The 25,409-nt window shown below is 38.8% G+C and overlaps 1 protein-coding gene across 3 annotated transcripts in view; it reads left to right on the forward strand.

The window, feature by feature from the left end:
• Positions 1 to 291: 291 nt before the first annotated feature.
• Positions 292 to 25,409, forward strand: part of ZCCHC7 (zinc finger CCHC-type containing 7) — a 117,010-nt gene continuing 91,892 nt past the window's right edge. Inside the window, exons 1-3 of one of the 3 annotated variants that reach the window (XM_084305626.1) lie at positions 292 to 379; positions 694 to 840; positions 6,854 to 7,570. In XM_084305626.1, the coding sequence (XP_084161752.1) occupies positions 798 to 840; positions 6,854 to 7,570 (760 nt within the window). In that variant the 5' untranslated portion in view covers positions 292 to 379; positions 694 to 797. Of the gene's footprint in view, positions 380 to 693; positions 841 to 3,256; positions 3,385 to 6,853; positions 7,571 to 25,409 lie in introns of those variants that run through there. The other 2 variants (XM_084305628.1, XM_084305627.1) reach the window with 2 other exon arrangements.

Here is a 25,409-nt window from a genome sequence, read left to right on the forward strand (position 1 = left end):
GCAGGTTCCGGGGCAGGAACCTGGGCACCGCTGCGGGTTTCTGTCAGTGACTGTTGCGCCTGCAACGCCTCGTTTACAACAGGGGCAGCTTTGGGGCCGCACGTCAAGGCGTCGAATGCCTTAAAAGACTTTTATTAACGGGCTTTATCATTAGGGGTCTTCGGCAAGCCGCGCAGGGAGCCCTCCTCACGCACCCCTGAGACGGCGACGCCGCGCCCCTCCCTCCCCTCCCTCCCCTCAGCGGGCGCGGAGAGGGGCGGGGCCTGGCGCCTGGGTGGGCGGGGCCTGAGGGCGGGCGGGGCGGGGCCGGAAGCACGCGGCCGGCGGGCGGGGCGCGGCGCCCCCACTTCCGGCTCGTCGCGTCCCGGTGCGGCCGGCAGTGAGTACCCGGGCGGCCCCCGCACCCCCCCCCGCCCCCGTGTCCCGGGGTCCCCGCGGGGCGCGCAGGGCCCGGGCGCTGCCGAGGCACCGGCCCGGCCCGGCCCTGCCCGGTGCGTGCGGGCCCTGCCCCTGCCCCTGTCCCGGGCCCTGTCCCTGCCCCCGTCTCTTCGCGGCCCCGTCAGCGCCGCCGGGCCCCGGTGCGGGGGAGGCGGGCGGGGACCCGCGGTGCGGTGCCGGCTGTGTGGGGGCGGGGGGGAGGCGCTGCCCCGGGGCTGGGCGCGGGTGGCCTGACCGCGCGCTGTGCTGCTGCAGGTGCGGGAGGTGCTCGGCTGTGGCCTCCCGGAGCCTCGGCCTCGCCGCTGGAATGACTCGCGCTGTGCTGCAGGGACGGGAAGGGGACGTTTCGCCAGGCACGGATGGAGGACACGTGTGTTTGTCTCGGCACTGAGGCAGAAGCCGGTCAGTTGCCCGCAGAAGAAGCTGCCGACAAAGTTTGCCCCGCATTAGCAGGCGTAGCCGTTAGATCAGCTTTTTGATGCTCTCTGCCTTTCCGTTGCCTCTGTGTAACTCGAGCAACAGGTACTCTCAGCCCTTCTCAGGGCTTCCTTTAGGAAAGTTGTTGTAGGTGGCTGCCACGGAGTTAAGGTGCGTACAGCTGCTCTGAAATGTTTTGCTGCGAGTACGTTCCTGCTCTACGTTGAGCGTGTCCTTGCAGGGAGCTTCTCTGGGTGTTCAAAGGCTGCGTGTGTCACGTCAGGCGACGAAACAAAAACGTTTCTCACCTGCTTTGAGTGCAGCTTGGTTATTCAGTTATGCCCAGACAAGAACTGCACAGTGTTCAGTACAGAGACCCAATACAGGTGAAGGACAAAACGTCTCCTGATGTTCTGCTCTGATGATAACGATATGTTGTTGGATTGATATTTTTTTAAGACATTTAGATTTGGCAATCACATAACTTCGCAGGGTAGCAAGAGGAACAAAGATGTGATTTCCATTTTGCTGTTGCTAATAATTTTGATCACTTACACCACGTGAAGAAGAGGTGTGCTACTTGTACACCACTTGTAGCCATTGAAATGAAAGATTTCATTTAACTGTATCTGAACATTTAAGTTCTTCAGCAATTTCATGTCAGTTGTACGTGTGCCATAACAGTCTAAAGTACTACCCAGTTTACCTATTAGAAATATGGCTAAATAGAAAATGCAAAAAAAAAGTTCCAGCCTAGATGAAACTGTAAAGACTGTTGATGTCTGCTACCATTCTGATGTCTGAACTCTTCTGGTAGATACGTGTGATTTTAGGATGTGTTTGGTAATTTCCTCAAAAGATTTCCGTTTTTATCATCGTTCCTGTCTGTAACAGGGAGGCTGATTATAGACATATGCCATATCTTTGCTCCCTAGGTGAGGAAATAACACATTTGTTGCTGTATTTTCAACACAGCCTTTGTCCTAGACATGTTAGATTTGATATCACCGCACAGATTAAGCAGAGAACAAGTACACTAAGGGAATACTGGAATTCACTGATGGTGTTTGATGGGGATAGTGTGCTTGTCTGAAAAGCTGTTTTTGCAACACCGAATGATGGCATATTCTTCTTTTAGTGATTTTCGTTGTTTGTTTCTAAAAAGTCTTGGTATTTGAAGTTAAGCAGAATGTATATTTGAAATGGCAAGAGGAAGAGAGAAGAAAGTTACTGTGTGAAAGTTTGCTGGAGTTGAACTAAGAGTAGCGAAAGGAATTAAGTTAAGCACTTGAGAGGAGGTGGTAGGGAGACACAAGATAGGTGGAAGCATTAGTGGCATGGGAAAGGCTGTCGCATCTTGCTGGCACACCTTGCTGGCACACAATCAAAGCACCTTCTGTGCTCCTGTTATGGCTCAGTGTTCCAAACTGCTTTGAAATTTTGGCTGAGGGAGTAGCTTCCTGTGTGCAACTTTAAAGTTGCTTTGGAGCTTCTGATTAACTTGTTTCTGCTCCTTCTCCCTTCCTGCAAGTCAGCATCAACGTTTCCCTTCTGACTTTGGCTGTACAGCTGCCAACTTTTGTTACTTTACAAAGTGAGGATTCTTGTTTGCTTGCTTGTTTTAATGAGTGAAACAAAATGTGCTGGCAAGCAGTCTTTGCAAATGTTTCAGGAAAATGCCCCCTATCCCCCAGGTATTTCCAGGTACAGCCATACAGAGTTTTTTCCGGGATGGCTAAAAGAAATTCAGATATCTGTTGTTTTCCTGTGGTTCGTTTGTTTGTTTTGTTCTGTTTTGTTTTTTACACTGGTAACCCTTTACTTGAAGTTCTGACTTAAGGCCTACCACAGGGGTGATCAGACACCTCTGAGGAAAGCTCTGCAGGGTGTTCAGGTAGCAGCAGGATTTTTGTTGATGAAAGGTCGGGGTTCTCCTGTGGCACAGGGCTGGAAGTTTTTTTTTTTGTTTCCTTGCTTTGTTTTTAAAAATTACAGCAGTCCAGTTCAAAAGAATGATGTGTTAGTGTGTTCTGCTCTCCGCAGTTTGTATTAACGATAACATTAGCTACTCCATGTGGGATCGATTTACTTTTTTAACAGTCAGGTATGAGGGATGTTTTTTTGTTACAGTCTAGCTGGCAGCAAAAATGTTTAGGCTATTGTCCATTGTAAGTAAAAGACTGCTTTATTTTGACAATCTGATAAACACCACAACTTTCTGTCACGCTCCTTTTCTCTTTCCTGGAGGCAGTGTTTTTGTCTGCTTTGATTATGCTTGAGACATATTTCTCATGCTGTGGTAGAACACAGCTGTTGTCAGAATCCTACAGCAGAGAAAGGCAGAAATAGGTATCTTCACACCATTTTCTGATGCTGATATTTGATGTTTCTTGTTTCTCAGTGGCCTGATGCACGTGCTGAGTGAGCAAGAGAAAGATCCCTTCATTGTTCCAATTCCTGCATGGACCTGAGAGGAAGACGAGCCATCAACTGGTTTAAATTTCTGTAGTCTAGAGAGGATAGATCACAGTAAGTGTAGTTCAATGCTGCCTCTTCTTACTCTTGTTTTCATTATGAAGTGTCTATAAGTCAGATACATGGCTGTTCTTCGACACTTCAAATCCAAAAGTCGTGTTCAGATGTGTACTTTCAGCTCTGCCGTGTGGGTACTTTGTGTAACTTTATCCAGAAGGTGACAAGAGTCAAAGCAAAGAGTGCTTGAATTAAGTTGTCTTTTTGAGTATCTCTAAGATTGCAGTGTTTCAGAGAGATTCTTTGATTTCCTGCATTACTGAAAGTCTTTCTTCTCACTTCCTATAACTGCTAATTACTCTTGTAACTTTGCTTGATTAGAGCTGGATCTTCTTTTGTTCTTGTCCTGTGGACTGGAACAGGCCTAGCCCTATTTGAAAGGGTGATCCCACGTAACAATGAAAGGGTAGAGTTCTGATGCTGTTTGGATGTGATCTCAGCAAACAATTACCAAAGTGGCTTCCTTAGCTGTGCAGGTGAGATTGAAAAATGTATGCTGACCTACTTGAAGCCCAAGCAGAAGAGGGGAGAACATATGGGTTTTCCTTAAGAATTGCATTTTCCTGCTTTTGCTGCCATGTTTATGTTTGGGAAAGAAAGTGTTCCTCTTCACATTGACTTCTAATGTAACAAAAATACAGATGAATACAAATCTATCAGAGAGGAACTCCTGTGACGTGTTGTCCTGGTTTCAGTTAGAACAGAATTAATTTTCTTCCTAGTAGCTGGTGGAATGCTGTGTTTTGGCTTAGGATGAGAAGAGTGCTGATAACACCCCGATGTTTTAATTGTTGCAGAGCAGTGCTTATACCAAGCCAAGGACACCTCAGACTTTTGCTCTGTCCTGCCAACAGGCAGGCTGGGGGTGCAGTAAGAGCTGGGAGGGGACAGACCCAGGACAGGTGACCCAAACTAGCCAAAGGGGTATTCCATAGCATCTGACGTCAGGCTAAACAATATATAGGGGTGGCTAGCCGGGGGGAGGGGGCCGGACTGCTCGGGGTTAAGCTGGGCATCGGTCAGCGGGTGGTGAGCAATTGCATTGTGCATCACTTGTTTGTACACATTATTAGTAGTAGTACTATTATCATCATTGTATTATTATTATTATTATTATTATTTTCCTGTCTTATTAAACTGTCTTTATCTCAACTCACGGGCTTCACTTTCCATTTCTCTCCCCCGTCCCAGAGAGGGAGGGGGGAGGGTGAGCGAACGGCTGCGTGGTGTTTAGCTGCCAGCCGGGTTAAACCACGACACGTGTTCACAGAAAGCTACTATAATAAGAGCCTTTAGGTTCTTTGAATACAGTCATCATGCAAATTACTTAAGTCCAGGACTAGCAAATCTAAATTTTTGTACTTTTATGTCTGTACACATACAGACAATAACCATACAGAAAACTTAAACAATAACATTCCACTTCAACAACCATAAAAGTGATCTGTGTCTGGCAGTTTTTCATACCTACAAAGGCTGGTTGGCTTCTGTAGGACTATACGCAGAAAGACTTTCCAGAGAAAGTATTTTTTTTTTTTCTTCTCCTTAATGTGTGATGTGGGCATGTAAATGAAATTATGTAGCCCATGAGTTAGACAAAGTAACTTCAGAATACCTTCAAGTGTTAGGCCTGGCTCATGAGTATGTAGTGAACTCTCTATTTAGAAATACTTGCAGTTTGGTTAGGATCAGAGAATAGATGAAGTTGGAAGGAACTTCTTGAGATTGTCTAGTCCAACTGCCTCGACTCAAAGCAATGTGACTCAAAGCAATGTAACCTGGGGCAGTTTGCTCTGGGCCAGGTACAGTTGGGTTTTGAATTTAGTCAAGGGTGGAGACTCCACAGCCCTTGTGAGCAACAGTTAAAAAGTTTTCTCTTACGTTCAAGTGGAATCTTCTGTATTGTAAATTGTGCCCATTCTCTTACCATGCTGTTGGACACTACTTGGAAGAATCTGGGTCGGTCTTCTTTAGTCCTCCGTCAGGTCCTTATGTACATTAATAAGACTCTCTGAGCCTTCCATTCTCCAGTATGAACAGCCTCTCCTTGTTTGACAGATTCTTCTCTCCCTTAGTCATCTTAGTTGCTACACTCACTTCAACATGTCCATGTTTTTCTGCTATGGGAGAGCCCAGAGCTGTACACAGGACTCCAGATGTGCTCTTGTGAGTGCTGAGTAGAGTGGAAGGGTCACAACATCATTGAATATCTCAGATTGGAAGGGGGCCACAAGGATCATGGAGTCCAGCTCCCGTCTCTACACAAGACCACCCAAAAATCGCCTCCCTCCACTTGCTGTTGACATTCTTCAAGAGCCCAGCATGCTGTTTGTCACAAAAGTATTTTGACTTATGGTCAACTTATTCCACTCTCTGGTCCTTTTCTGTCATCTTGTTGTTGCAGTTGGCCCCAAGCCTCTATGCTTCCGAGGTGCCTGACTTTATATTTACCTTTGTTGAACTTCATGAGGATCCTCTCTGCCCATTTCTCCAGCACACTGAGGTAGCCCTGAGTGACAGTACAACCATCTGCTGCATCAACCACTCCTCAGTTTTGCATCGTCTGAAAACTTGCTGAGGGTGCACTTTGTCCATCATTCAGCTCTTATGGCTTATTTTTTTTTTAACAAGTGGTATTGCTATGTACAAAAAAAAAGGGGGGGAAATTGGGCCTTAATCATAGATCCACCAGAGAGGCCAGTAAAAGTTGTAGATAACTGTTTCGCAGCAGGGAGGAGAATAGAGATGTGGCTGATGTTGAGCTGGGCAGATACTGTTTGCAGGTGTGCCTTCCTCATGTCTAAGTGCATTGTAGCTGCATCTTTGTGGCATCATAACTCGGCTTGTAAGTCCTGATAGAACCGTGTGACTTGTGCTCGTTCAGAGTACATCTGTATGCTTCTGTACCATCACACTAATAATTCTTGTCCTAGGGTTAAATAATGAAGTGCCAGGTCAGGTGACCATGCAGCTCAGAGGTAGATGTTTCAAGTTGCTTCTATGGAATACCACTGAGTGTTGCTTCCCTGTTCTTTCAGGGAGTATGCATATATAAGATGTTGCTTAGTAATACAATTTGCAAAGTATGCGGTATTAATACTGGTTGGTGGGACAATCAAGACTTGGATTTGTACAGTCATCTGTCTACCGATCCACACAGGAACCTTGTTTTTGAACCAAGGACAGAGAGGAGCTTTGGTGCCTGAGAATTTCCACAACTTTCAGAAGCCAAAGTAGTTGAGGTTAACATATTTGATAAGGTTAAACAAAATGCACCCTTAAGTAGCTTCTGCTGTTAATTGTTTTGAGCATTGATTCTTGTAGCTGTTAATCTGCTCAGTCTTCCATATTGCAGAGCAGTATGACTGACCCTAGCAATTTCAGAAAGACCAAAGGTGTCATTTGAAACATGCCTTGGGATATACATTCATGAGCATACTAAAATAACCTTTCATGTTTTTTGCAGATACAGACTATTCGTTTTCCAGAATGTTTTATGGATATGAAGACGCAGATGATACTGAAGTGTATGAAGATGATCTTTATCGTGAGGAGTCATCCAGTGAGCAGAGTGTCGACAGTGAGGTGGAATTCCATCTCTACAGCCAAATCCACTATTCCCAAAATCTTGGTGAAATCAGCACAGTGGATGTGACTGAAGAAGGTGATGTTGCAGGAGTCAAAGGTCAGAGTTCAGCTCTAACTGAGACACTGCATGAAGACAAGAACGTCATTGAATTGCCCGATGATGATGTTCAGGTTTCCAACGACTCTGAGGTCATTGTCTTGTCTGATACACCAGATGAAGAGAGTGTTTATGAAAGCAAGGCAAAGAAGTCAACAAGCTCTCTAGCTCAAGGTAAAATACACACCCATCTAGGATCTTCCACACCAAATCATGCCAGAGCTGCTGAATGTGATACACTGCATCCTGCTGGATCAGACACAGAAATTCCAAGGCAAAGGAAAGGTGTTAGGGAGAAGCTTGCCTCAGTTAGTTCTGTTGGAACTCATGCCATCCAAGAGGTGATGGTAATAGATGATAGCTCAAGTGATGAGGAGGAGAGCATGATATCTGAAAGTGATGACGTCGAGAGTTGGATGCTTTTGGGATGCACTGCAGATGACAAAGATGAAGATATAATTTTGAACCTTGAAGGCTGCGGAACTCCACGCAACAAAGGTTAGTACTTTTTTTAATCACTTGTTTAATGTTCTGTATGTGAAGGGATTTGTCTGCAGTGATAACTGATCTTTTAAAAAAGATGTTGCAAAATGTTCTAATGTTTTTAAAGAAAGATAATCGGAAATCAAAATGGAGTGTGCAATGATGGATGGAAAACAACCATGATGAAGGAAATAGCCATTGATACTATCATTATTTCAGTAGCATCATATGTGTAAGTGTACTTTGTAAGGTGCTGTGAAAACAGCATTTTTGGTAGAAATTTAGAAGCAGTATCAGTGATCCTTCTTGTGAACTTTCAAATGTTACTGTATATTTTGTAGTTCTAACAGTGTAGAAAGTTTGTGTGTGGTGTGAGATAAAAAGGAAATAAAAATGGTTTATTGTTGTAAACAAAGTATATAAACTGTTTATTCTAAAAAAAAAAAAAAAAAAAAAAAAAAACCCACAGACATAAAATTGCATAACAACAAGAAGTTTGAAGAAAAATACTGCAGGGCAGGAAAATAAGTAGTGCTTACAACCCAGAAAGCAGAGTGACTCCTCTTTTTGTCTGATGACATTTCTGTCCATCTGACCCCTGTCTGCTTTGCCTTATTGCCCCTCAGCTGTGGGGAAACAAATGCTTTTCAAGTATTTGCTGTATACCGCTAGACCGAAGGAATTACACCTGAAGAAGGGGATAAACTGTAACAGGAGTTGGGAAGGAATGAAAGGGGAGACCTAAACTGATTCTTCCTTCCCGAGAAGCAGATCATGTAACCACTCCTTTGAGAGTCCAGGGCAATTTGGGCTGTTTGTCTAAAATTTACTGCAACTTTTTATGTGGATTCTGTGTTGGATAATTCAGAGAGATTCACAATCACTAAGATTAACATCTAACATGTTGGTATTTTGTAAAATATTCTTCTAAGTTACTGTAGAAAATGCATTAATTCAGTGGCTAATGCAACAAATTTTAGATGCATGTTTGTAATAGTCACTTGTGTGGTTCTTAGAACATCAGTAGTATATTTCAATTTTCCCAAGAAATAGATACCCTTAGTTGCACCAGCAACTAAAAATTCTTGTTCGACAATCATCTATGCTTTTTTCTTGCCCACCAGTTTTCTGAAGCACATAGATCACTTCCAGAGATAGCATCCCCTGACAGTCAAGAACACTATCTGAAGAAATGCTTATTCAGCAGTAAGACTAAACAGATAAGCTGCAGCAATGAGGACCTCAGCTAGATTTTCTTTTGTGTTTATATATGTATGTGTGTATATATATATGCATTTATTTATATATACATATATATATATAAAATAAATGTGTATCAGAATTTTATTTGAAGCACATGTAAATGAGGAGAAAATGTTCTGTTGTGCTTGTCTGTAGGTTGATACTAGTAAAGTTTTTTGTCAGAATGGTGTTGATCATATGCCGGTACTACCCTGTTTGAGAAGGGAAATTGAGAAATTATTCCTTCAGTTCTGCTAAAATGTGTTTCTTGCCTGTAAACATTTAATAACTTTCCTCTTTGAGTTTTTCTCATGTATGGTTTTACATAGTTATCCTAGTCTGCTGGTAACTAGACCGTAGTGCGTACTCAATCTTGGATGTCTGATTAATGAGCTTCAGAGATTTAAGAAATGCCTTCCTTGTTCCCAGTGCAATGCCAGAAGAGTGGCAGAACATACAGTTACCGCGCCAGAACCCCAGACAGCCACGTTATATTTATAATGCATGTAACTTTTTCTCCCTAAAAATCTTTTTGAATGACTCTAATATGCATTTACTAAGAATTATCTCAAAGTTGCTATATTTCATTAATATATTTCTTTTTATATTTTTGTATTGCTCAAAACTGAAGCTAATTGGTTTACATTTGTGTTTTTTTTAATTACTCTACCTCTTGGGGATCAAATGTCTGGGGCCATGTGTTGACTGCTGTAATAGAAATGCAGTTTATACATAGCATAGTTACTGCATTTTCTGGTTAGCTTATATTTTTCTCATTACTACCGGGCAGGCAAAAGACTTGGAGTCAGGTTTCTTTTACTCACTTTAGTCTGTGTATTTCCTCGGTTTGCATACCAAAATTGCTGATGGTAGCACTGAAGATTACCCAAAGAAAAAGAAGACAGAAAAATGTTTAAACAGTGTTTGAGACTTTAAGCATGTTTTACAATTGTATATATAAGTTTTGGAAACGTTATGCAATTAGTTTATTGCAATGATTATACTTACCACAAATGTTCATGTTATACGTAGTTTCTTTCTTTATGCTGTTCTAATAAAGGTGTACCGGTGCAAACTTGAGGGAGATCAATATACAAGGTTAATATCAGGAGACAGTTTTGCTAAGTTATGGCATGCTTTTATAACAAACGTAGTAATATGTTTTCTGTTCATATTCTTAGTTTTGACAATAAGCAATCCAAATTCAAGGCAGATAATGGAAGGAGAATTATCCTGTGCTATTTAAAGTTGTCATAATCTTCAGAATTATACTTGTTTCATTTAATTTGGGAAATGTAAATATTTTTGAGGTGCTTGGGTTGGAAATTATAGACAGTCACACAAGTAGCTTATAAATATTACTGTTCTTCACATACTCTGATTTTTATCCTCAAAGCAGCTTCAGAACTTCTTCACAATCCCTTCTTGCTTCTTGCCTCACATCAGTGATGGCGTTACCAACAGTAATCTCATGCTTGGAGGTTTGAGGCATGCAGAACTATTGTCAGCCACAGAGAGCAGCTTGGTAAAAAGGTCTGGTTTTGCACACACATCTTTGTTTTCATTAAAACTTTATACTTTCTACATATGTTTTATTTGCAGAAAGTCTGAATGTTTGCATGTTGCTTCTGATTTTGACCAAGTTAACACTGACATGTTTAAACCTGTGTGAAGTTCCCAGAACAGAGTGGCTCTGGTGCTGAGCCCTGACATACATACACAGTCTGAGGTGTGAAAGATACTGTGAAGCTGAGCTCCAGCTTCATCCCAACTTTCTCAACTGTGTCTGAAATTTCAGTGAATGCTATTCAAGTAGCACCAGTGCAGAAAAGTTTCATTCATCTGTTCTGCTCCCAACATACACAGTGGTGGTGACGTAAAGACAGCTTTGAAACATCTATGTTGTGTGTATTTGTATACGTAATGAAAAGCTACAACAGCATCAAAATAGCTTTAGGGAACAAGAGCTATAAATCTTAATGTGAAGTAATGGTAGGTAATGTGATTATCAAACTTTACACAGCATCTCAAATTTTACAGACTGTAAAGGATTTCTTTGCTGAAACTTAAACATAAAAAACTTAAAATCAAAGAAAGAAAGGAATTTTAAAAAGTATTCACAAATTATTCTCTCAAAGATATTCTCTGATAATTCATTTGAATTATTTGGAGATGTGCTCACAGTTCTGTTTTTAGGGTTTTTGAAGAACAAGGCCAGATATTTAGGTGACTACACAGTATGTGCATCACTGTTTTGAGAACTGTTGTATCCATACAGATGGGGTGTGGAATGTAGCGACTACTGAAGCCTTGCCTTTTACCTTCTCTGCAGGAAGTGCATATGGCTGTGTGAATGGGATAGATCTCCCGTGGTAGCGTTGTGGTATGGGTAGTGTCCAGTTTGCTTCATATTAAAAAAGGAACTGAAATGTGAACAATTCTCAGACTACAAGAGTAGCCACTGGTGTCAGTTTGTTTTCCTGCCTGAGAACCTGCAACAGAGATGCTGAGGGTCCACTACAGTCAGAAGTAACTGCTTGCAGAGAGGAGTTAAGCATATCTGCATATTCTCTTCATTTCCCTACTTCTTACTTTCCTGCCTTGCTCTAGTCTAACACCCTTGTTATATTTAGAATTCCTTATAAACAACTAACGTCGTTTCTCAATTCCTCCCACAGAGAGGTCTTTTCTCTGTGTAGCACTCTAGCTTTAGTCACCTTCTGCTGTAACAGAAAGAGATGGTCATTTGCTTTGGCAAAGTGAACTCTGGTTCCTTGATTGTAACTTGAGATTCAACTGACTTTTTTTGTCTTCAGTTAATATTTTGAAAACTCTATCTGGTAAACAAACAGTGCTGTTAAAGTCAGATGAAAACTTTTTCTCCCCTTTATGCCCTTTTTCCTTTTTAAAAGGCTTTATATGCTTTTCACAGTTTTATTTTTGCTCATCCAGTACCATGGAATTAATTTTTAGTTTAGGAAAATTTCCAGGTCTTTGAAGGAGGGTTCTCCCCTCCTAGTTCTTTTCTGCATTTTGCACTAAGAGTATATAAGAACGTTAATTCCTGTAACTGGAAGTCTTTCATCCATTCCTTCATTAAAAGCTTTTTTTTTTTTTTTTTTTTTAAACGTGTTTCTTCTTCCATGTATAGCTGCAGTCCTAATCTCTGCTTTTTCTTTTTCTTTTCTTTTCTTTTTCCTCCCCCTTATGGCCTTTGGAAAAAGCTACAGCACCAGCCTATAGCCACCAAGGGGTACAGAAAACAAGTTACTTTTTTTGTGTTTCATCCTTTACCCACCCTTTATGGTACCTTTCTTGAAGAGGAGGGGCTAACTCTTTAGCACTCTGTGCTATGCAAGTTTGTGGAGCGTAGTTCATATGGTTGTTTTTGAAACCAAAGTGTTTGTAAAACTGCATAGAAATACACTTACAGGCAAAGGAATGTTTTCTTCTCTGCTCTGTGTTTGTTTTTTTGTTTGTTTGTTTGTTTTTTGTTTATTAACACTGTAGGAAGGCATTCAAAAGAGCATAGTACTGCATAACACTAAAGGCTGCTCTTACAAGTAACAAACTCTGGACCCAGCTTCTTAGTACAGAGCATTGCGGTCAGATGCTCTTTGTGGTCATTGGTCAGCAGATTGAAAACTTCATTAGAAACTCTGGAGCTTTATTAGCTAGCAGCTTTGGCCGTTTTAAAATACTATCTTGAGGCATGGGCAGAATATGAGACAGTTTGACTGTCTCTGAGCATGTCTCCTGCATGGCAGAGATGCTGCCTGAGGACCCAGCACATGGTGGTACTTCTCTTCCAGCAGCTGCTCTCAAACTAGGTGTCTGACTCAAGTCTTTACTCATGTATCGTACCCATTTAATTTGAGCGCACCAGAACTGGGACAAAAAAGGGACTCTGTGCTATGGGTAACATCCTGTGCGTTTATTTCAGTATTTTATTTTGTGACTACATAAATGCTTTGCTTCATATAGTTTAGCTCTGGTGAGAAGTGAAGGACGGAAGACTAAGAACAGAAAGTACAAAAGTCTGCTGAAGTTCATAGGTTGTGGTTTTAATCTGTTTATCGAATCTGTCAATATATGAAGTAATATATGTGTTTTCTGACAGATTGACATCTTGCAAACGGTAAAGCACAAGCTTTTTCAGCTTCTCTGTTGAAAGTAGTTATGAAAAGGAAAGAGCAACTAAGGAATACGTTATTTTGTTTAAGGTGTGGAATTTTATATCTAATTGTGCTCCTACTGTCTTGTAAAACTGTCCTGTACAAAAGGAAGTCATGACCATAAAATGAAGTACAAGCTAGTGTTTCCAAAGCAGTTTTTTCATCTTTCCATTTTTCATCCCTTTCTATCATGTTTACTGGGTCTTGAAATCTTTCTAAGCACTGGTTTTTACCCGTGGTAATAAAATCTCTCATTTAGTCAATGAAACTGTAAAAATGACATTATTTTTATTTTTTTTAATGGAGCTTGAACACTTAGTGAATGAAACCATAAAAAAAGACATCTAAATAATAATAGCAAAAAATAATTTGTAATAATTTTATTTTAGCCCTTCCCTACAAAGTAATATGAGAAGGAGTTTTTCATTCAGCAGCTGCAACTAAGCAACTGCTGCTTATGAAGTCAAAATGGAAATAGGAATCTCAGATTAATTTAGCTTATTCTTTTATCTCTATCAGCCATGCTTAAAACAGAAATATCCTTTGTTTGCTATCTGTGTTTTAAGTGGTTTCTTCTAGATGTGTGACTGTTCTTTTTTTTTTTTTTTTTTTTTTACCTCTGCATGGTACTACAGAGAGTATTCAAAAATCACACCACATCTGTATTTTTTTTTCTCTCTGTTGTTACTCAAATCCCTTAGTGTATTTTTAAACAGTAAAAAAAAAAAAAAAAAAGTGTAATCTTACTTCTGGAGTGAGTGACAAAAACGTATGGTAAATTATGCTTTTCTTTAATCTCCCTTTGGCAACAAGTTTTGAACATTTGACCTTTGCAACATATAGTATTGTTTTGTGCTAGAATCTTGATATGTATAAGACCAACTTACTTTTTAAAAATTAATGTTATTAGGCCATATAAAAACTTCTTAAAGAGCCATGGTTTCCTGCACATTTGGATGCCTGAGCTGTGAAATTTGTATGTGAAATGTCAGCAAAAGTGGCTTTCAAATTTAAAAATTATGTTTTGGGGAAAATTGGCTAAGCAATTAAAATATTTTCATTAATAATACCTAAGTCTGTGCTGCATGTCTTAACAGCAGTAAGACTCACTAGTGTGGCTCATGTACAAATTCCAGTGGCAGGAAGAAAAGAAGTGAGAGTTTATTTCTTGGTAATTACATCTGCTTCTTTTGTAAACTGCATGCTGACTTAGTCTTTCCTTGAGAGTCCTAGGCTTGCTAGGTGCTGTCGTTCAGTAGCTGTGGGCTGTGTTAACGTCTGCTCCGCTCCCCGTTTTTAAGGGTTCACTGCAACACTGAGTAAGATTTGAACGCCACCTCAAGCAGACAGTCTTCTCGACTTTAGCCACCAAAGACTAGGCAGTTGGAGGGGGATCATCTGACAGAAAACAATGCAACCCATGTCTCAGTGAGAAATTAATTTTCATTCGAAAACAGCCTATCGCAAGTCTTATTTTTCTCAGCGGTGGGAAGTGTTTGGCGCGCCGAGTGCAAGCACGAGCGTGCTTCCCTCTGCTTGCCACGTGGCTCCACCTGGACTTGGGTCTGCTGGCTGCCACGGCTGCCGGGACAGCCTGCATCTCTGGGTCCTCAGGAGGTTTCCAAACCTGATGGAAAGCATGGAAGTCCGTCATCTTCCTCTTGAAGTTGCGTGTGCCTGTGCTGGTGGTATTGCAAAGATGCCCTCTGCCGCGGCAGCGCTGCCTGTGTATAAAGTCTTGTGTTTCCTCCCATATGAAGTTACAGGCGTGCAGTGACAGTTTGTGACTACATGCTTGTTTTCACTAAATAGGATAAGTGTACAGAATTATGCTAGATCACACTGGCTGAATTTAAAATTAACATCGATGTCACCAAATTCAGTTTTTGTTTGTGTGCTCGAGTATTACTAAAATCCCTTATGAACTTTCTTTCCTCAGAACCGGGCCCCACTGAAAGTGGAGGCTTTTCATGTAGTTTGGGGGGTTTTCTTCTTGCTTTTGTTGGCTAGAACCTTAACATTACTTAAATGTAGTAGGAGTTCTTTGTGCATGAGTTACTATAACAGAATGCACCCTGGAGCTGTAATAAGCAGTGGGAATCCACCTACAGTTCGGAAGATACAGCACATGCATATGGATGTTTTGATTAAAGAGAAAAACTTAATCTTCTTTACCGTGTAATGTGGATACACTCGAATCTCTTGATTATTTAAAAAAAAAATAATAAAACTAATAATGTTCCTTTGTAAGTCTGTAAATATCTAGATTAAGTATACCTGCAACTTTAGCAGGCCCTTTTATCTGTACAGATTTCTCTGCCTATTGTGGACCTTAGCCGTAATTTAAATTTCCCATGGCTTTGGATTGCTGACTAGGTTTTCTGCAAGAGTGCCCATGCTTACATGGTCATATATTCTGGGTGACTTTTTCACTTTTTTTTTTCCCTCTCTCTCTTTTTTTTTTTTTTCTGTTCTGTTGGTTGTTATAAGGGTGTTTTGTTTTGTTTTGTTTTTTCCCACTTCTGTCATCAGTTTGATCTTTCTTCCTTGTCCCTATTTGTTTGAATTTCTTACAGGTGGGGAAAAACCCTCATATTTCAATTGAACTTTTGAAGACAGCTGGGGAATTGATTCAGTCCTTTTAAAGGAGAAGTTTAAAATTGTTAAGTAATTGAAAAATGCAAGTAATTCAGAGGTAATGAACAATATACCAAAGATATAGGACTGAAGGTTTTACAAAGGGAAAAAGTGAAGTTTGAGTTGTCCTATGGTAAAGCATGCAGATATGGGCATACAATAAGCACAGGGGGGAAAAAAGGTTTATATTAATGAATTTTTAAAATGATAAAATCTAGAGATTGGTAGAAGAAATAAAATGGTTAAATGCTAATGGGCTTCAAAACTGTGGGCAAAATTGATGTTCTTGGGAGTTTATAAGGGAGCAAAGATTTAATTTTGTGAGCCCTTTGACAATAATTGGCATGTTTCTGGAGAACATGAGGTTTCTTTACTGTTTACATTACTCAGTCTGTGTCTTTCTGATATGAATGAGACTCACCATGAAGGCCTAAACTACAAGTGTGTTGAGCTACCATGTTGTTAAGATAGGCATACATGCTGTGTTCTAGATAATATTGTAGGTTTCTACTAAAAAGCAAGGAAAACTTGAACTTTGATACCATCATAATCACCATTAATTTTGTGACAGTTATATTCAGTGGTTTCTTTGTTTTTTAATCTGGAGGAGATGGGAAGTGAATTGTTAGAATATTGTATTTCTGTACTTTTGAGTCGTCATAGCACAAGCTAACTCATCCTGGGATGATTGTAATGCTTATCTTTATGCTCTGTTAATGTATATAACTGATTTTTGGAGTATGCTTACAAATACTGTATTTATTTTATTTTTTTTACTGTATTACATATGTAATGACACTCTTCCAACAACATTTACTAGGCAGGAATTGTGCATCCACAGACAAGGACTCGCTATATGCAGATGCATATATCGTGTTACTCATCAGCAGTGAGCCGACAATCTGATATATTTTACCGTGAACGCAGTCCTGAGCTTTCTTTCACTTTCTTATTTGGCTTCTTGTTTCCCCTCTCACAGTACTAAAACAGTTTCTAATCTCCAGATGTAAGTCGAAGTAACTCCTCAAATCTATACAGAAACTGCTTTTTTGAGTGTTTTTTTGTTTTGTTTTGTTTTGTTTTTTTACCAGACCCTGTCAAGTTGCCTGATGCTCAGTTTGCTCAAAATATCCTGGGTTTCCCAGGAAACTCTCTGCACTGACTAATGTTTACTCTTCTGATGTGCCAGTGAAGAAGCAGAAGCCCTGTCTGTTTTAGAGAAGTTAGGAGAGGTGAGGTTGCCTGCCACCTCCGAATGTTGAGAAGAGAAATTGCAGATGGAGAGTGTCTCAGAAGTTTTGTATGGACAGTTCCACTTCTGTGCTCAGAGTCTCCAGTTAATTGTGTAATTTCTGGTTAATATGCAAATTTTTTTGCAGTTGCTGAATTTAACTTTAAGCTTTTTCCTTTTGTATGAAAATTTTTAGCACTGGGAATGTTCCAAGTGTGCAAGGCTGAGCCTTTTCTCACTTTGTATAGTGGTGTTGATGTTTGTTTTTCTTTTAATATCCTTCCTAATGTCTCTTTTTGCACTTATGCAACAGTGCTTAGTGTCTTGAATATGTATTGGGATGTAAAGGCATTGTTAGAAGTGAGAAGATAAAAGCATTGTCTATTTAGCTGGTCTTGTGGTGAATATGGTGTTGTATGCCTTACATGGTGAATATGGTGCTGTATGCCTAGGAACAGTAAAGCTATCACCCACACATTATAGAGAATAACATGAAATATGCATTTCAAATGGTTGTTGAAATTGTTTTGTAACCAGCTTGGCATTAGTTCTGAGAATTACTTTTCTATCCTTGTACAATATCAGGTTTGATACTTTGTTTTTTCATCGTTTTGATTACTTTTGAAAAGTGTAGGTGATGGCAGACACTTGCAGGCACAGAAAACCTCGTTACATATGTCATGTCCTTGTTACAGACAAAACTATTCTTTGATGTGGACAGATTTAGTTTACTTTGTTGTTGATTTTGTTGCATGGGCTGTTGTGACATGCTTTACTTCAATTGGAGTTCTGAGACACGAGAAACAACAAAGTCCTCGTCTGGCATGCTGAATAGTTTATAAATATTTCTCCATCAACTCCTTTAAAAAAAAAAAAAAAAAGTGCTCACACAAAAAACCCACCCCACACAGCACCAGCAGAGTGAGAGGTGCAGTAGGGGTAGGAGGGGGGAACGGACGGGGACGGTGTGGGGGAAGAGAGAGAAAGACTGACTGCCAGATGCTTTTTTCGGTCTCTTTTTGAAACTGTGCATGGTGAGACACTATAGAGTTTTCTCTCCTCTTTTAAAGCAGAGGCTGTGAAGCACTTGGTGCTTTACAGCCTCTGTGGTGACAGTAATTGCTTTAACATTGCACTTACTTCCCAGTCTAGATACTGCTGTGAAGGTAAGCCAGTAAACTGATAACCATGTATCTTGTACATTTAAAACTTGCGCTTCCGAGGTCTGGGGATTTCCCCCTTCCCCCATAGCAGCGGTGGGCTCAGAGCAACTCTCATGAAATGTGGCTCTTTGCTGTGTTCTGTGTAACTCAGATTTGGGATTGCCTAAATTATATCGATAAGTATATGTAAAAACGTACACACATGTAAACATAGATACGTCTTTATTTGTATGCATATTTATCGATTTGTGTGTTAAGCTTCAGCTTTTCCATTTTCATTGTGTTCGTGTGGAATATCTGCTGTGTAACTTCAGAAAACCAAAGTGAAATAAGTCAGTAAGTTTGAATACAGATTTCACTAATATTTTAAAATATCTCTGAGATGGGAAGCAGTATTTCCTGTCTTTATGGAGATAACTGAAGTCTGTGTGGTAGGCTTCCAAGTGTGATAGCCCAACATAAAATAGAATTGTTCCCTGACTCTTACTTTTGGGGCATATAAAATTTCTTCCTTATTTTATTTGCACTGCTGATACTTCTAGAACTAAAACTGAGTGGAGGTTTACTAGAAGTACAGCCTTGCAGAGGGATTTTCTCATTGGATTTTTAATTATAATTATTTTATTTTAGCATAAAATTCAAAATAGCAAAGAAGAATATGCATTTAAGAAAGCAAATGATTAGAAAATGAGTATCAGCAGCCACAGCAGAGAGACAATTCAGCTGGCATTTGTAGTGTACTTGTACATCTCCCTGCACAAGTTGTTCTGTGGTTGTTTCTTTTAGTGAGTTGCTAGTGAAGAAAGTTTATTCTCTGTGTTTTGTTAAGTATGTCCATGCTGGCTCTCATTTTTAAGGTGGCAATGCATCTGTTTGTGCATTTGTATCTTACTTTTTTTATCTACTCTTAAAAAAAAAAAAAAAAGTAGTTTGGAATATTTTGAATTTCTAGCAAAAAGTTTAAAATATTCTAGTGATGATGCTATATCTTGGTGTCAAAAATGGATCCATATGTGTTTTGTTTTTTTTGTTGTTGTTAGTTTTTAGCAGTAGCCTTGTAGTAGGTGGAACGGACACTGTTTTACCTGCAGTTTCTCTAAAAACTGAGTGATTTCAGTATGGCTTAGACTCATAGCTTTCTAAAACAAAACCAGAATGTTTTAAGCAAGGTGAGTAAGCTCTGAAGGGGCAGATGGGGAAGAGCCAGCTCGGTCATTAGCAGAAGAAACGTCTCTCGAGTCTGGCCAGCTGTGGGCGTGCAGGCCTTGCCGCAGCCCGTGCTGCAGCGCTGGGCATGCCGCGGCCCTGTGGCCTGTGCCTCCACACACCAGCGGCCTTCCCTGCCATCCCGCCTGGGACCTGCAGCTACCCAGGCAGCTTCGCCTGCACCGCTGAGGTGCTGGCTTCCCAAATTTTGGGCAGCCGGTGCTGCAGCCGGGATGTCATTTTATAGGGGAAGGTGCTGGAGTGCACCTGCTATGCACAGAGGCTGTCTGACACGGGGTGAGCCCACCCCTGGTGGGGCAGCCACGGAGGTCTCTCCAGACTGGACGGAATTGGTTAAACTTGCAGGGCCGGGGTCAATGTCAGGGTTACTCATGCTGTTCTTTTCGCCCACTCGGCCAGAGATGGCTGTAAAGCAAGTCTTTTGCTTCTCTTTCCGCGTGACTATTAACAGGATTAAATGTAAGCCATTGTGTACTTTGTACCAATTAGTTTCTCATCTGAGGGGTTCATTATGATTTTTTTCTCTCCTTGTAATATTTTTTTCACTGATTACATTTGTGGAAGGCTCAAAGGACAGGTTTCTGGAGCTGTGTCCTGTGTGTATTATTGTTGCCAGTTTTGTTCTCAAGTTTCTAAGATAGAAGCAGCATTGCTGATAGACAATTCTGAACCGAAGTATTTACTCTTCACCTTAAAAACTTCCTGCATTTCAAATGGTTGTTACCATGTTACCAACTTCAGAAAGTAGTAAAATAGCAAAAAGACAGTTTTTGGCAAGCTTCTTTTAATCACACTTTCCTGGAGGTCTTCACTGAGGAGTTTACACATCAGTTGTTTATTTTGGCCTCCATGTTAAAAATGTAATATAGTTTTAAATACAAATGACAGCTTTGTGTTGTACATTAGTGATAAAATTTTATTAGGGCACATATACCATCTCTAAAGAACAAAAGCTGAAAAATACTTCTTGTATGGAAATACATGTTTGAGAATCATTCTTCACTGGACGCAGTTAAAAGAGCACATGAAAATATTTCAGGTACTTGATGACGTAAAACACAATCATATCAAACCGGGGGGAAAAATGAAACTATCTTGTTTTCAGTTTGTGTTGTTTAAGCACTGAAAAAGGAAATAAATGCAGAGGAAGAAAGTGTGGCAGGTAGCTGTTAAGTATTTTGTTGCAGTATGAAAAACTTAGGATACAGCAATAGTATAAGCACTGGACCTGAGTGTAAGAGTATATGCATATAGACAGGTAAATAAGACTGCCCGTAGAATTAGAATGACTTTTTGTAAATTAAAGTTCTTAAGTTGATAACTGTTTTTAAGCCTGCAAATTACTTACTTTTAGTGTATTCATTTAACGTAAAACCTACTCAGTTGACTTGTTTAGTGTTCCACATGCATCATCAAAGAGAATGCACCTTCAAAGTCATCGTCCTCCCTCCTTTTATTTATATTTCAGTATTTCAAAGCTTGACAAAATGTCAGGTGCTTTGTGAAGCTTAAAGTCTGTAGGAGCAAGCAGGAACTGAATTCTTTCCAAAATACAGATTTTCTATTCTTACTTTAATTACAGTGCTGTTAAAACAAACAAACAAAAAAAAAATAAAATTGATTGATTTCTAAGGATAGCTTCATTGAAACTTCTATTTCTCTTTAAATCAGCAAATATGTCTGTTTTTTTGAATCTGAGAACATTTCTGAGTTCATGTTCTTACGTGACCATCTCAAGCAGTATCTTACGGAGAGAACATTTTTCCAAAAAATATGACAAAAATGAGAAATACACCAGGAATTGTTGTCAGTAGTTCAGAAATTATACTGCTGTAAGAACAACTAATTCTGTGTAGCTTTATTTTTCTGTAGTTTCTGTGAGAACTTAAAGAATGCAGTGGAAACACAATAACTTCTCAGCATAGGTGGGTTAAAACATTAACAGTACCTTGTCCGTACAGTACAGTTACTGAGATGCCCTGGTGTCAAATAACAAAAACCTAACTGTCCTTGCTGTGGAAATTGTATGTATTCCCATGCAAGTCTTTATTACTCATAGTGGTATTAGCACAGTACAGGTATTAAAAACTATGCCTTAAGTAACTTAGAGAAGTGGTAAATTTGCTGTGATAACATCATGGGGTTTTATGTTTTTAAGGCTAACCAATGGAAGTAAGCAATCCTTTATAACTGATCTTCTCTAGGGTGATTATGCTGGTTTAAAATTTGATTGTGACACTTGAAATACAAAGGAAAAGTGAAATAGGATCACTGATTTATAGCCTTACTTTTAGTAGCAGTAAATGTGACCGTTATCCTGATTAGAATCTGTCTTCTGCCTTTGCAGCTATGTGACTGACCAAAGTAGACCCCTCAGAAGTTTTCAGTGTAAATCAGACTGGGAAGTAATGAAGATCTAAATAGTTGTACTGGAAGCAGATAACTGTTTTGTTATATCAAGTTAGCTAATTTATTTTTAAATGGCATAGGTACTGCTAATTATGGAAACATGAAAATTATTTCTAAGTGTAAATAATACAAGGAAAAAGAGAAGAAGGGAAAATGTTAATCCATTCTGAATGTGAAATTTGCTATGTTAATAAATTCTTTTCATTTTTGTCTCCAAAATGTAAGTCTATTATTGTGATTTTGAGGTTTTTTAATAAAACACCATATAGGATACAATTCTGTATGCAATGAATGAAGAATTAGAGTCTGTTCAAACAATTCTCGTCAAAAAAAAAAAAAAAAAAAAGAGGAAGAGAAAGGAAGAAAAATCAAAATGACATCAAGGAATCCATTTCAGACTCTCATATCCTGCCTTCATACTTAAAATTTTAAGTTCTCATTACCATTCAGTTGCATTGTGGTTAACTGTCCAAAATTAGGATGGGTGGTATGAACAGAAATATTACCATTGCTTATGGTTGAAAATAGTTGATTACTGATGTTGTTAAGCAAACTAGCATACAGGTCAATGTTGAACTTCCATATTCAGCTATCAAATTGATTTATTTTTAAATCGCGTGCTCAGTACTAATCATGAAAACATGAAAATTATGATGTCCAAGCATGTTAACTCTACAAATCTTTCTTATTATACACCTTGTTTTTCATCTCTTCAGTTGAAGCAGTGAAGTACAATTTTTATGTTAAAAATAAAAATACAGCCAGTCCTTTATTTTTGAGTATACTTTGTATGTAGTCAAACGGGTAAAGAGAAAAAAACAAAACAAAACAAAAAAAAAAAAACAAAAACAAACAAAGAAACCCAATATTTTCCATCCATGATCTAAGAGTGTGATTTTAATTCAGAAGCTGAGGTTGTTTTCACCCTGTAAAACTGAGAATGGAATGTCTGAAAAAGATACCAGAAAAAAAGATGGGAATGTCTCTTCTTACAGCCCACCTAAAAATATGATTCTTAATCATTTACATTTTAACTCTGAGTTTTCTAAAAATGTATTTTTTTTCTGAACACATAGTTATAAGGAGATACAAACAGAGCACTTTCAATAATATTTATACAAACTGTAGTATAAGTGTAGAACTTCAAAATAAACTTTCATGGTATCTTTCCTGAAGCCATTGTTACCTCTATGCATTTTATATCTACGCACAAATTTAATTAAAATTCATCAATTTAATTTTGTTTACAGCAAAATCCTTACATTTATGCATGTAAGGTATTTCCAAATGTGCAGATGTTAAATATAAAACATTTCAGATGGTGTATCTGTGAAGAGAGACATCTTATTTTTTCCTTAAATTTAAATATAAAAACTTAAATGCAAAAACCACAGTTGTGCTAAGTTGTTAATACCAGAGACTGCTAATGAAATATTAGTGCTAGTAAGTTCAGCTGCATTCTGTTCTGGACAAATATATCAATGGATTGAAATGCACCAGAAAACTAGATGAAGTGAATTTGCAGAATAATAAGCTTCTTGCATTTAAATAATCTTCTTAAAGTAGCAAAAATAGAGAAATATAATTTCCAATTTTATTTTGTTCTTATTTTCTGCTGCAAAAAGATCCGATGAGTTTAAGTAGGAAATGTTGTTACAAATGGTATATGGAAATACAACCATGGTTAGGGGTTGATTCATAGCAGGAATAACCACTTTATGGATTTTCTCACCATTAGCACTTGTATATTGAAAAGTACTCCTTCGAATGTAGTTTTAACAGTATGCAATAGATACCTTGTGAAAATTTTCCATGATGTAACTGAATGACAGTACGAACTACTAAAGCATAACTTCTGAAGTAACGGTTGCTATTTCTTCTTTGGTTTAACTTTTTTAAGAAAGATTCTTTACAATTTGTGATGATCTTTTAAGAACTATAAATATATAGAAAGGAAACAAATACAATCCTTGTTTGATACGTTTTTAAAAACATTTACAATAATGGTGATTATTGTGTTTAACAGAAAATTCTTCTTTTGTTGTTGTTACACTTACTAAAGTAATGAATAAACAATCCATAATTGGGCACAAGTTATTTTGAAAGCTGAAGAATGATTGAATTTCTAATATATCTACTGTATTTGGGTGAAATTTAATTTTTAGTTTTATTAGTATAGTAAAAATATATAGATGTGGAAAGATGTTTTATATATTAACGTGTGGTATCAGGATAGTTGTTTGGTTCATTTTGATACTGCAGTGTTTTATCCTTTGTATATGAAGATAAATCAAAAATCCAAGGGAAAAAATAGCGCAAGTTGTTGGGCTATGTAAGCTGCTTAAATTTTTTGGAAGGTTTCTGTTTCTTACATTTAACAGTAGCTGGGTATATCAAATGTGAATGTCCAAGGCTTACTTTTATTGCCTTACTAGAGATTATAAAGCTAGGACATGTTTAAGTGATGAAGAGGAATCTACTGTAGTTATCAAACAGGCTAGCATTTGGAGGCAGTCCTCTACAAGTGCTCTTTCGTCTCTAAGACACAAGTGAATTTGTAAATGCACTGTCCTGTTGGATTAAATTCTTGCCACAGGTCACATTCTCTTGTAAATGTTCAGTCATCTCTTTGACTTTCTTTAAAATGAGATTACTGTTGCTTTATGCATTTCAGAATGGTGGCATTTTAACTAGTCTGTTGGGTGGATTCTTGTGGCTTACATTACTGATCATCTTTGTTACAAAAGAGTAAGTCTGCTTCAAAAAGAACTAAGGGTAACTTGTCATGCCCTGCAAGAGGTGGAAAATAGTGATCTAGGCCACTAATTTTCCTTAATTTCTAACTTGTGTGCTTGCTTTTATAGTAAATGTAAATGCACTGGTAGTAGGCTTGCTTAGTTTAGTGGCTTTTCACTGATTTCTTGAAGTGTTCTGGGGACCTGCAATAAAATGTAGACCATACTGAATGTCGTCCAAACAGCATCTTTTGTCAGCATGCTCTTCTGCCAGTCTTGAATCCTCTGAACATCATTCTCATTAGTTCTCAAAATTAATCTGGTAATTTTTTCTAGAATACCGCTATTGAACAAATACTTTGAACAGTTGCCCCAGTTTAGTTATACTTCTCTAGACATAAGTCTTGGATTGAACTCTCTGATTGTAAAAACATGTGCTTCTTTCATTATTTGCTAGAGTTCAGCAAAAATAGAAAGTGAACAGATAAAGGAATTGCTGACTGCCAGCAATGGTGGTCAGTCAGTCTTGTTGTCCCATCCCAAATGTCAAATACTTATTTTTGATCTTAAAAGACTCAAAATGTTCCTTCCAGTTTGTCTCCTCTGCTCTTCTTTTAATTTACTTTTTCTGATTAAAAATCTTACAAGTTTAACCACTGAGTTAAAATATCGAATAGAGAAAATGTCCTCTGCTAATCTTACCAAAAGCTTTTCATTTCCATGTCCTTGACCTCAAAGTAATCCCTTGAGATAATTTCAAATAATGAGGAATCATCTTTGGAATTGCTTTTGCTTTGGAATTACGCAGGTAACATTTTTGGTTACATGTGTGATAGTTTGAAAAATTTTGGTGTATTTGTTGTTTAATTGGAATACTGCCAAAATAGTGTTTTTAAATTATTCATACATTTTGAAAACTAAGATGAGGTGTCAAAAGCAACAAGTATAGTGGATTTGGTCACCCTGAAGTGTATGTTAGTTATCACACCAAAATTTAAGGGAAAAAAAAGAAAGGAAAACAGTAGTTAAATGTCA

Source organism: Netta rufina (genome assembly GCF_964035555.1).
Source record: "Netta rufina genome assembly, chromosome: Z".
Taxonomy (NCBI): domain Eukaryota; kingdom Metazoa; phylum Chordata; class Aves; order Anseriformes; family Anatidae; genus Netta; species Netta rufina.